The 13,521-nt window shown below is 39.7% G+C and overlaps 1 protein-coding gene across 10 annotated transcripts in view; it reads right to left on the bottom strand.

The window, feature by feature from the left end:
- Positions 1–13,521, bottom strand: part of NEDD4L (NEDD4 like E3 ubiquitin protein ligase) — a 907,002-nt gene that overhangs the window by 135,098 nt on the left and 758,383 nt on the right. For 7 of the 10 annotated variants that reach the window (XM_029579595.1, XM_029579588.1, XM_029579580.1 and 4 more), the window contains 3 exons: positions 4,742–4,873; positions 2,773–2,889; positions 653–850 (listed from right to left, as the gene is read on the bottom strand). In XM_029579595.1, the coding sequence (XP_029435455.1) occupies positions 653–850; positions 2,773–2,889; positions 4,742–4,873 (447 nt within the window). The remainder of the gene's footprint in view (positions 1–652; positions 851–2,772; positions 2,890–4,741; positions 4,874–13,521) is intronic. The other 3 variants (XM_029579603.1, XM_029579572.1, XM_029579564.1) reach the window with 1 other exon arrangement.

The raw sequence follows: 13,521 nt of genomic DNA on the forward strand, positions 1-13,521 counted from the left end.
CTTTCTGGAGACCAGGGGGCTTAAGCCACAGGGCCAATCCTCCTCCCCCCTGAAAAAATATTTTTAATCAAAATCCTGAAGCATTAACACTACACTTATCACAAATTATGCACAACCATTGCTAAACAACTTAGCTAATGCAGAAAGAAAGATGCACTTCTCTGTCTGTAACTCAGTTTAAAAACAGTGCAGTTTTATTGCGAAAGGGAGAGAGCAGACTAAATGCTTTCGTGCTCCAGAACGCAGAGCGCCCTGGCATGGTTCATAATTCACTGCCTAATCAGTACATACCAGAGGAAATCGGGAAAACCTGCTGAGAGCATAAAACCCGTTCTGTGTCAGCAGGGCAGAGAGAGCGAGCCTACACGGCATTCAGTAAATAGTTGTGTGCTCCTTCACTCGAGAGAACATCAAATAAACCAGGCAGTGCTTGGGTAATAGCAACTACGGCCCAGAACGCTTTGTCACGGTACAGTAAATCTTAAAGCATAAACCACAAGCAGTTGTGCCAATCGCTGCCCTGGGCTTGGATTTCAGCTCCTTCCTGCAGGACCCATAAAGCAGGTGCATCATCTTCCCCTCCCCGCTCTGGAAAAAAACACTTAACTACCACAAGCAGTGCCTTGAGGATTGGGCAAAACAATCAACCTACCCAGGTGGTAGTTTTGCTGTTATGGTCAATGAAGAAGGGCCTGCCATTTGGGGCTATTCGCATCTCCCAGCCAGGCGGTAAGAAGCTGTGGGCCACTTTGTGTTGAGGCTTTGGGGAATTATAGGGTGATGGTTGCGGGGACTGTGGATTCGATAAGGTGTCCTTCACAGCTCTGCGCACGGGAAAGTCTTTGGCGCCCTGTGTATTCAAACAGAACACAGACTCGACATTACTTCACAATGGTATCGACACTGGCTCTTACTGAAAACCAGCCAATTTTTCCAACGAGGACAAAGTTCAAGTAAAAATGTCTCAAATTAACACCCCAGGCAACCAGCACTATGAAAATTGGCTGTTCTTCCTTACGTCATTGTAAACTGCATGGATCAACTTGTGTATGAGGCATCATACTATTTATTAACCGTAATTATTTTAAGCCCGTCCAAAATACAATAACTTTCTATTACACTACCTCTTTATAATGCTGAGGGGAAAAACTGCATTTTAATGGGTAATGGGAATATATTTTATGGCTCAATTTTCCAAAATATGAGGGCCCACTTAACATGGCAGACAGGCTGGCCCCTCCCCCCTCACACGCATGCTCCAGGTATCTGGGGTAGGCATTGCATGGCTTGTCCCTGTTTCTTGCCATGAATCAAAGGTGATCTCAGGGGGGAGGGAGGGGTCAAATCATAGGCATGGGGTAATGATGCTGGCTGGCTTTGGAATACAGAAGCTGGGCAGTACCATTTCCTTTTCACTACCGGTCTTAAACAAACATTAAATCAGATCAATAAACACCAATACATACAAGCAAGTTAAACATGATTTGGCAAACCAAGTTTTACTCAAAATGAGCATATGGGGCTAATATTTTCTTGAAAAAAAAAAATTCAGCCTATCAGTTTCATGCCATCAAATAGATGGCGAACGGGCAGGCAGAGGGCCTCAATATCCACTGTAGTTGCCCTTCTGGATGGTGGTAGCTTCTCCAAATACAGCTAACAGATCACATTGTGTTGCACTAAGTTACATGCGGGGTCTGCAAAGCTTTGATGGATATAAAAACACTCATGAGAGAAGCCTCAGGGAAATCAGAGCTCAAAACAAACATCATTCACCCCAAAAAACATACTGTTATTAAATCCTGCCATGTCTGTTTCTCCAGAATGCTGTTACAGTGTCTGACAAAATGTTATCGATCTTAGTTATTTTGTACTTGAATTACTGTAATATTCTTTTAATTGGACAGCCTTCTTTACTGATAAAACCTAACCTTTAAAGTCAAGGGCAAAAGAGTCTGTGAAGCCAGAGTGGGTGTGCAAAAGCAGTTGCAGGCGAGGATATTTTCTTTCATTTTCTTACCCCCAAAATTTGGAAACTAGTTTTAAAGTGCAACATGACCAATGATAATTTCAGATATTGGGAATTTCTTTCAACTGGTCTTTAATAAGTTATAATATGTTAATAAGTTTGTTTGCATGCGGCCCATTTTATATACAAATGATAACCCATATCTTGTCTCACCATGCTAGAAGATACAGTACAGTATCTGCTAGAAAAATGTGTCATTCCCAAAAAAAACAAAACACATTGATTCCATGTTTCAAAGCACAGTTTAACAAGAAAATTGAAGAACAAAAGAAAACAAGTTAAATCTTCAAAATATCTATTTCATGAAGATATCTTTCCTTTTGTTATTCTGAGCCACTATAATTCAAACAAGTTCCCCTGAGCTTTTCCAAAGCATGCCAGTTTGATACAGTGCTCTGGCGCTCTTCAGCATTATACGTGCTCTATCAGAGATCATATGAATATGAATAATAGCAAAGCAGCCTCTGCAAAGGGAATAGAGAGTGATGAACAATAGAATTGGTTGTGAAAGAAGACCTGGATAATGTTCAGTACAATTTAAAAAAAAAAAAAAAAAAAGCATAAGAAGAAACCATAGACAAAGGGAGGAAAATAGAATTTATCAGAATGAGGCAAAAGGAAACCAACCGGGAGAGAAGCGTGAATGGTTGAAAAATCTGAAACAGAACTGAGAATTAGAAAAAGACAGAACAGATGAGAGACAAGGCCAGAAGAGATCCCAGCAAGAGGAGCCAAACTCTCACCTCGAGAGGAGCCGATAAAGTTACTGTGGGAGAACTGAGACTACGAGGCCGTCTGATCTGAGGCTCGCTTAGGTGATTGCTACTGTTTGATGACCCCGCTGCGCCATCTTCCGCATGCTATTTTGGAGGCAAAAATAAGTTAATATACAGTTCAGGAACTTGTGCGTCCACACCCAGGTGGAACCACCACCAATCACCACTTAAGACTAAGAGGTAAGTTTTGCAACAGCCTGCATAAATTTGAAGTCAAGTACTTATATAAGTTACGCCAATTTTCAAAGGGAAAATACACAGCCAATTTTCTTTTGAAAATTATCCCACCAAAACTACCTGCACACATTTATACCTAATTGTGCGCAGACGTTTCTCCTGAAAATGCAGAAATATGCCTGTAAGTGCAAACTCCTCCCCGGGAATATTTCTGCTCACCATGGGTAAACTTATACACATAACTTGCAAACTAAACCAGGTACTTGTTGACTCGGACTACTTTCTTCTGATTAATCCAGGGTCCTGTCGAGCCTTACTCTACTTTTAGAGTGTCTCAAGATATTCTATGTGCAGTTTTATGATCTTACTTTGTTATCTTTTTAACTATTTAAAATTGTATGTTTATCCAGTTTTTTTTTATTAGAAGTTATGTGTTTTATGCTCTGTATGTAATCTGCTTTGAAGTGTTGAAAAAAGTGCAAAAAGTGGAATATCAATCTAAAATAAAAAAAAAAGTATGTTTTTTTTATGGGAAACCGCTTTGAAACTTTTTGGCTAGGCGATCTAGAAAAGAAATAAAGAAACATCTAGGACATACACAGGCAAGTTTACATGCATATAGGGCAATCCGTTTTCTAATGGGCCACCTCCATAGGTAAAGTACTATACGATCCAGTGAAATGCCTTGGGAAATCATCTTTAAAAGATAAATTAAAGAATCTCAGTGTCTGATGTCTAACAGAGCTGACACTGCTGCTTCACGGGAAATGGAAATTAAACATGAAAAATGCAGAAACAAGAAAGAAAAGAATTGCAGAGCAATTCATAAAAGCACTTTATTTTAAAAGTATAGAGCTTTTTCCCACTTTTTTTCAATTTTGTGATAGAGCCATACATTTTATGAGAAAACATTGTTTCAGTTTCTAGCTTTTGTATAGATGTATCTATCTATCCTGACAATTTGGTGGCTGCAGACTGAATGGCTGAGGAGGATAATGTGTAAGACCAAAGAGACAAAACAAATGCATAAGTTACTTTTTTTTTCTAAAGCACCAAAAAAGCAATAAAAATTAACACTTGACTTCACCATTTTTAAAATCCCCTTTGAATTAGCATTCTAAAAAATTACCCAGAAGCTCTTGTAGAAATTTTACGTACAAGCTGTACACAATACTTTTCTCCAAATTGCTGTACCATACTTTGTAAAGGATATATTTCTAAAGCAGACAAACCCCTTTCTAAGCAAAATTAGGTTACTTCCACAACATAATTTTAAAAAAAAGCAGTGTTGGATTTAGGATATCATACCAATAAAACATTCCTACGCTGGCATCAGTGCCACTGGATATTTAAAATCCAGAGCGCAGGCAGGAGCTTGATTTACTATTTTATGTGGAAGGCAGAACTCTCAATATCACAGTATCCACTTATTCCTTCCTGAGGTAGTGGCTCTGTGCTGCCTCGTAGAAAAGGCTGCCCTCTACTGAATCAAGAATTGTCAGGTTGGAGCCCAGAGTGGGAAAGTTACAGATGAAATGATGAAAGTATATTTGTGAGGCTGCTACAGAATTTAATTTTTTAAAATACTATTTCTAGGTTAAAAGAAATAAATTAATATTCATTATAAAATATTTCTGGCCAAAAGCAATGATTTTTTTCCCGTTTGTTTCAAAGTAGCCTAGATATCTATCATTTGCAAGGTCCCCGAAACATTTTCTGAAGCTGTAAGCCTACTGAGGCTGGACAGTCATTTTCATACCTGTATAATGGGTCGAGTCCAGGTTGTAGTTCGATTGTTATGATTGACATAGTAAGTACGTCCCTTAGCATCTTTTCTCTCCTCCCAGCCTGACGGTAAGCCCGGTGTGGTATGTACATAGGCCACTGATGGCTGTTTATGCAAGAAATTATCATCATTTCGTGGTTTCTCAACATTTCTTTTCCGAGTGTTTATAAAAAATAACGATCTTTGGAAGAAACAGTACATGATGATTTATTTCAGTGACTCTCCAGCTTATTCCTGCTTGGGATCCATGCAAAACAACAATACTCCATAGTACTGATCCTCACTTTTAACATAACCATTTTTTCTTTCCAGTTGTGAATGTTGTGCACATAAAGATTATAGGGAGCACGCAACACTAATCCTCAAGGACTTCCAAACAAGTCTGGTTTTCTAGGTAACCCTGCTAAGCAAGATTACCTGGTTCTCTAATCAAATATGCAAATATGTATTCACTGTGTATATCCCAATAGCCAGGCTTGCTTGTGGCCCTCAAGGACCAGGGTTGTATAGCTCTACTGCAAATGATGCAGCTAGAAAATTGTCAACCTAAGTTAAATAAAACCTCAGCACATTACGTTATGGCCTTCATCATCAGTGACATGAAAGAGGAGGGGATCTCAGCAGCACATATCAAATTATTTGATAAAATGTTTAAGAGATGGCAAAAGCCATACAAATTTACTATTTATTTTAATGGGGATCCACAGTGCGATTCATTTTCGGCATTGAGATCATACATCCAACTGATTTCTTTACCATTAACGACAGAACCCATATGCACAAACAAAATTCAGACTACAAATTCTTCAGAACTTAATTTAGAAAAAAGTCCAATAATCCTGAAATGCACTGCTGTTATGGTGCCATTTGCCATACTGAAGGGTCTCCGCTTAAGTTCAAGAAGTAATAAAATTTGAGAGGCCATCAGTTGAAGCGACAACAAGAATAAAGACAGTATGAAAGATACACCAACCCCTTCCACAGTAGATGCAATCATTAGACAATCCACGGGAGCCACAACCAAATTTTCTATACCTGTCATGATTTAATATTCAGTTTAGCAATTAATAATTAGAAGCTCACTAAATTTGAGAGTTAAAAAGTTAAAAAAAAAAAGACTCAGCAACACTGCTTAAGCAGAAAATATGCAAAACTATGCCACAAACACTGAAAAAAAACAAACCTAAGTTAAACTGTATGGGAAACATCAGGTATATTCTGTGAACACAAATTCAAAACAACCTCAAGTTACTTTGCTAGTAATAAAACAATATGCTACTGTGGAAATTCAGGCAGCGCTTACAGCAGCATGACTCTTTTCCAAATACAGGACTTAAATAATTCAGTCAGAAGTAAGAATAAATAAATAAATAAAAATAAATTAAGGTATCATTTCTAATTCATGGGAGGTAAAGCCATAAAACAAAATGGTAGAAACTATCATAAGGAACAAAACTGCTGAACAAATAAATAAGCAGAGTTTAATGGGACAAAGCCAACATGGATTTAAGCCAAGGGAAGCCTTGCTTCACAGATTTGCTACATTTTCTTTTGAGGGTATAAATATGGATGTAGAAAAAGGTGAGCCAGTTGATATAGTGTAATCTGGATTTCCAGAAAGCATTTGACAAAGTCCCTAAGAGAAACTTGAAATTAAAAAATCATGGGATAGAGGCAGCGTCCTATTGTGGATTGCAAACTGGTTAAAAGACAGTAGGGCTAAATGGTAAAATTTTCCCAACTGAGAAAGGTGAATAATAGAGTGCCCCAGGGATCTGTTCTGGGGGCCACTGCTTTTTAATATATTTATAACCAACTAGGAAATGGGAACAAGAAGTGAGGTGATCAAATATGTCAATGACACAAAATTATTCAAAATTGATAAATCACAAGAGGATTATGAGAAATTGCAAGAGTACCTTAAAAAATTGGGAGAATAGGCACATAAATGGCAAATGAAATTTAATGTGGACAAGTGCAAAGTGATGCCCTTAGGGAAGATAAAGCAAATTATAGCTACAAAATGCAAGGTTCCACCATTAGGGGTCACCACTCAGGAAAACGATCAAAGTGTCATTGTTGGCAACATGTTGAAATTTTCTGCTCGGAGTGCAGCAGTAGCCAAGAAGGCAAATACGTTTGCTAGGGATTATTAGGAAAGGAATGGAGAATAAAACAGAGAATGTCATAATGCCTCTGTATCACTCCATGGTGCAACCTCATCTTGAATATTGTATGCAGTTCTGGTCACCACATCTCAAAAAAGATATGGCAGAATTAGAGAAGGTCCAGAAAGCACAGGAGCAAAAACAGCACACAGCTAATACATCAAATCCCAAAAGAGTGCTGTAACAAATTTACATATTCCACTAATCATAAATTCCAATCAGAAAGTTTTATTATTTCATGTCAGGCAACTCTACTGTAAATACTGTTAGAATTCGCAGGGTCCCCCATTTGGCACGGACCCGTTTTTCGCCGAGGCTGCGTCGGGAGGGACAATCAGGTATTCTCAGTAAGCTCTTTACACAAGTCAAAATTGGACCCTGCGAATTCTAACAGTATTTACAGTGGAGTTGCCTGACATGAAATAATAAAACTTTCTGATTGGAATTTATGATTAGTGGACTATGTAAATTTGTTACAGCACTCTTTTGGGATTTGAGAATTAGAGAAGGGCCATCAAAATAATAAAAGCCATGGAGCAAGACCCCTATAAGGAAAGGCTAAAGAGATTAAGACTCTTTAGCTTGGAGAAGACAGCTGAGGGGACATATGATAAAGGTCTATAAAATAATGAGTGGAATGGAACGAGTAAACAATCAGTTGATTATTCTTTTAAAAAGTACAAAGATCAAGGGACACACAATAAGAGTTACTAGGTAATACATTTAAAACTAATAAGAGAAAATATACTTTTACTCAATGTATAATTAAGCCCCGGACTTTGTTGCCTGAGGATGTGGTGAAAGCTATCATTGTAGCTGCTTTTAAAAACTGTTTGGACAAGTTCCTGGAGGAAAAATCCATAAACCATTAAGGTGGAGTTGAAGAAAACCATTTCTTATCCCTGGAATAAGTAGCATGGAATCTCTCTACCCCTTGGGATCCTGCCAGATACTTGTGACCTGGATTGGCCACTGCTGGAAATAGGATACTGGGCTTAATGGACCTTTGGTCTGACCTAGTTTGGCAAATCTTACTACAAATATGTGAAATATAAATATGTGAAAAATAAATATTAAAACATGATAGTGAAGGCAGAAGTGTGTCCTAGGAATAAGAACAATTAAAGGGAGGAAAAAAACCTAGATAAGAACATAGTTTAATATGATGAGGATCAAAGGTAGTACATATACTTTAACAACAATTAACATGATTGGAACAGATTGGACCTTTCTTTACCCACAAGTTATGGATAGATTATATGTTTAAGTCAGATAAAAATACAGTATAATCAAAAAGATCACTTACTCATTTAGCAAATCCTCACCTTAATTAACTATATAATCATATATGAGGATACAAACATATCCCACTCAATTTTTAACCTTTTTATTTCTTCATATTTTTCCACACACAAAAGTTTCACACAAATTTTTATCAAGAGACATCCTTTTAGCAGAAAAACTTCTTGCTAAAACATACAAATCCACTCTAAAGTCATTACAAACATTATTGTTTCTCAAAAGAACCCACCACTCTGGAAACCGTCCATATTTATCTTTCACACCCAGTCGAGCTTAATCACAATTGAAATGGCCAGTAATGGCATTTTTAGCCTGACTGAAGGCAGACTTTTGGGGAAAGCAAAGAGTCACTGAATCACGCTTGGAACATGAAAATGGAAGGTAAAAACTGAACAGCACCAAAAGTTTAAATGAGAAAATTTTCATCTCATATAGGATTTGTTAAAGTTCCCCCTGATGAAGCCGTTGGGGTGTGCACCTATGGAAATACGCTTGCAAACATATCTGTGAATATGATACGTCTGTGAATATGATGCAATTATAAAGAAAAAGAAAACAAGGATGATACAACTTGATTAAGCTCGACTGGGTGTGAAAGATTAATATGGACAGTTTCCAGAGTGGTGGGTCCTTTTGAAAAACAATAATGTTTGTAATGACTTTAGAGTGGATTTGAATGTTTTAGCAAGAAGTTATTCTGCTAAAAGGAAGTTTTTTGATAAAAATTTGTGTGGAAAAATATGAAGAAATAAAAAGGTTAAAAACTGAGTGGGATGTGTTTGATGTATCCTCATATATGATTATATATATATATATATATATATATATATATATATATATATATACATATATACACATATATATCTAGAGAGAGAGAGAAACATATCAGGGGTGGGGCCACTTTCGTTTCCTCCTGCTCATTTGGCTCAATCAAAACTTCTCTGTTGGGGCTATGTCATCATGAGCATTCATTTGCATTTACCTGTAATCTGTTCCCATTCTCCTTCCAACTCAACCCGGTTATTACCTTGAGCGCCCTTGGCAAAACCACAGCTTTCTCTGGGACCCAGCTAACGTGGACCTTAAATCTGGCCACTAGATGTCAACACTGAGCAATGGCAGAGTCTCCCTCTGCCCTTCAGGGGGCTAATTTCTGGACCTTGAATCAAACCCAGATCTTTTGTGTGGCGGTGCACACTCACTACCACTGATCCACTAGATTAACTCCAGATTTAAATATTCTTAAGTGAAAATAAGTTTCAAATTGGTAAATGGAGGAAGGTGAGCATCCATCCTTCATACCCCTGGCCTGTTAGAAACACAGAAAAAAATAAAGCAAAGTTCTGATTAGTAAGAGAGAGGGGTTTTTTTTTTGTTTTTTTTAGGGATTAACATCCCATGTTCAGTGAATAAGTCAGGTCAAAATCGAAGTTTATGTTCTATCTAGCATTAAACTGAGATGAAGTCATCAAAGTCTCTGCCACACACCAGTGAAAATTACTCTCATGAAACAAAAACGTATGCTTTCCACATAAATATGTATCTATCAAAAGAGAGACTGTAAATATGACTCTTCCAGTAAGGTGAGAATGCTTTATTATTATACTATCTATTGCTACCTATTCAAAATTCAGCTGCATGACTTATTTTCCTTCCACTTCGCTATGATCAGTGACCCTTCTTCTCATGTCGCTGTGTTAGCTCACATCTGCTTCTGCATACATTTCAAGCTTCTCTTCCTCACCTATAAATGTATTCACTTTTCAGGTCCTCATTACCTAGCTTCTTTTCTCTCTCCCTACACACGTCCTTGTGAACTTTTCTGCCGCCTGCTCGAATTGCCCCATGGACCCCAAAAATAAACATGCACCTGGCCTCTGCTCCTCCCCCTCCTTCACAACCTCTGTTCTGCATAGCCCAACAGGAGAATGTGGGCACATATGTGGGAGACCACGGGTATCCCCAATCAATCTGTGCCAGCCCCAGAAAAACCCAGGAGACACGTGCTGCAGAGGGGTACATTTGGGTCTTTTTTCCTGTCTCCGCTGCGGCTGATTGAGCCCCCCCCCCCCCCTCTCTGGTTGCCCTGTAGCTGCTGCTTTAACAGCAGGAGCACTGCCCCAAGGAAGAGTAAAAGATCCTGTGCCCAAAGAATGGCAGAAGGGCAAGTTACTTGGGAAAGACAGGGAAACGGTGACAGAAATTGATGTCAGCCTCTGGGGAAATTGAAAGCTGGGAGAAGAGACAAGAGGGAACCTCTCTGACTCTCCCCATGCTTTTCCGCCCTAGCAGGTAGGCTGAACCTCCTCTCTGTTTCCCCAGGGCACGGCATCATCCTTCAGGAGAAACAAGAAGGGTGGGAGTGGGGTATTAAGTTAAGGCTCAAAACATCCAGGTGACAGAGAGAAATAAAGCATTTTATTTTGGTTTAGTCATGAGATGACTTTCGGCTTTGGAAATCTGAAGCATCTTTGATATCTTTGTATTTTACACAGTACAAGTAGAAATGCATTTCTCCTATTTCACCAGTATTACACTGCATGCAGATTCTGGCTTCTTAAGACGTCAGGTTCAGTCTTTGCACATTTCTACTTTTAATCTGTGGTCACTTTCTCTGTATTGGACAAGGGCCTCTCCATGCTATGTGTGTGTGTGTGTGTGTGTGTGTGTGTGTGTGTGTGTGTGTGTGTGTGTGACTGAGGTGAGGTATTCTGCCAGTGGGTAGGGATCTATAGCAGTCTGGCTGTGTACAATTCTGGAGACCGTGCCTTGAAAAGGCTGTGAACTGGTTGAAGTTGATTCAGAGGATGGCTACTAAAATGGTCAGTGGTCTCTGTTCTAAAGCATATGGAGATAGGCCTTAAAGATCTAAACACGTACATCCTAGAGGAAAGGCAGGACAGGGGAGATATGAGAGAGACGTTTAAATACCTCCAAAACAGGCAAGCCTCTTTTGATGGAAAGGAGGATGAAGGGCGTAATCTAAGGAAGTCTTTCTTTACAGGGAAGGTTGTGGATGCATGAAACAGCCTCCCCCATGGCAACAGCGGAGAAAAGAACAGTATCTGAATTCAAGAAAGCATGGGATAAACACAGAGGATCTCTAAGGGAGTGGTAGGTATGGTAAAGCTGAATTAGTTGGGTGAATGGGCAGACTAGATAGGACATATGATCTGTCTCTACTGTCACATATCTATGTTTGTATGTCGTTTTCCCAATAAAAAGTGTGTTGGTCTTCTAGGGAGCAGTATTTTATTTCCAGTGTCATCTTGTCATATATTCTGAGGCTTGCTGCAGGGGGCAAGGATGCACTGGGGCGGGACCCTGGGCAGTAGCCCCCTTTTCTGCACTCCCCCCCCCCCCCCCTAGAACAGAGTACTATTCATCTAGGCCCTTCTCCACTGCCGATTCCTGACTCTGCACCTTCCACCTTGCTGGGCCATAAGCCTGGAAGAGACTTTCTGATTCGATGTGTCATGTTTCCTTCTCTGGCCATTTTCAAATCCAGTCTAAGAACTCATCTTTTTGAGGCTGCTTTTAAATCCTAAAATACTTCTATGCAATAAATCCACTTCCCACAGACTAGTGCTTGTCATGACTACATTCTAAGCTCCACGTTTAAATGTATCTGCACAGCACTGCATATATCTAGTAACACTTTACCAAGGATAAGTAGTGGTGGAAGTAGTAGTAGTAGTAGCAGCATGGCAGATTATTTAATGCACATTTTTTAAAACTAAATTACAATGGGATATTATTCAATGTTATGGTTTCAGGGATTAACCTGATGGTTTGGGGTAGAGCTGCAGGCTATCATGCAAAAGATCTAGGTTTGATGCTTCAGCCTGGTTTATCGTCCCGCCAGGGCTGGGGTTGTTGCAGGGGCAGAGCTCATAGCCTATGAGGGGAGGAGGGAGCCTCAGTCATCGCTTCACAGCGATACGCAGTGGCCAGATTTATTTATTTATTTATGAACTTTTATATACCGGAATTCATGGGAACATCACGCTGGTTTACATATAACTAAATAGCATGAAAATTACAATGAACAGGGGTACGGGAAAAGAGGGAGCAGGCTGGAAAAGATGAGTAGGAAAGTGGAGGTAGGAGCTGTGAGAAAAGGAGAAAGAACAAAAAGGAACAATGCCAGGAGAGCTACAGGCATAAGATAACCTTATTTGGAACAATTAATGACACCATAAAAGGTACAATAATAGTCATGGGATAAGAGTAAATAATAAAAAAAGGAAACCATATATAGATTTACAAAAAATTACAGTGCAGTGCAATTCTGAAGGACAAAAGCTGGGGGGGGGGGGGGGTAAATGGCAGTACTGGGAGGTGTGCTAGGGGCGAGGGAGATGAAGAGGACTGAGGGAAGGGTTAAACGAGCTCTACCAAGCTGGTGTGACTAGCTATGTTTGATTCGAGTCAGGGTAAGCCTGTTTGAAGAGCCAGGTCTTGATTCCTTTTTTGAAATTGCGTAGGGATGGCTCCAGACGGAGTTCAGTGGGTAGGAAGTTCCAGAGGGAGGGGCCAGCAATAGAGAATGCTCTAGTTCTGGTGAAGGCGTGGTGTGCGGTTTTGAGGGAAGGGGTATAGAGAGTGCCTGCAAGGGAGGTTCTGGCGGGATGGTTGGATGAACGGAAACACGGCATTTCTTCTAGCCAGGAGTGATTGTGATTGTATAGCGAATTGTGTAGCATAGTAAGAGTTTTGTATTGGATGCGGAATGAGAGAGGTAACCAATGCAGATCCTTTAGAATGGGGGTGATGTGGTCACGTTTACGGGTGTTCGTTATGATCCTGGCCATGCAGTTCTGCAAGATTTGTAGGGGTTTGATGGTGGAGAATGGGAGGCCCAGAAGTAGGGAGTTACAATAGTCCAGTTTTGATAGTATGGTCATCTGAAGTACTAAATGGAAATCCTGGGCATGGAGGAGGGGTTTGAGTTTTTTAAGGATATGGAGTTTGAAGAAACCTGCCTTTAGTAGAGTGTTGATGTGGGGTTTGAAATTTAGATGTTGATCTAGGGAGACGCCTAGGTCTCTGACGGAGTGCAAGGCGGTGTTTACTTGGGTGGTGTTGTGAGAGATGGATGGGGGAAAACTGTCAGGTTGGTTGGAGATAAAGAGGATTTCTGTTTTTGATGCACTCAGATCAAGGTGGAGGTTGTATAGAAGGGAGTTGATAGATGCAAGACAAGATTCCCAGAATTGAAGGGATTTGGTGAGGGATTCTTGGATGGGGATGAGGATTTGCACATCATCTGCATATAGGAAT

This window comes from Rhinatrema bivittatum, chromosome 1, assembly GCF_901001135.1.
Source record: "Rhinatrema bivittatum chromosome 1, aRhiBiv1.1, whole genome shotgun sequence".
NCBI lineage: Eukaryota > Metazoa > Chordata > Amphibia > Gymnophiona > Rhinatrematidae > Rhinatrema > Rhinatrema bivittatum.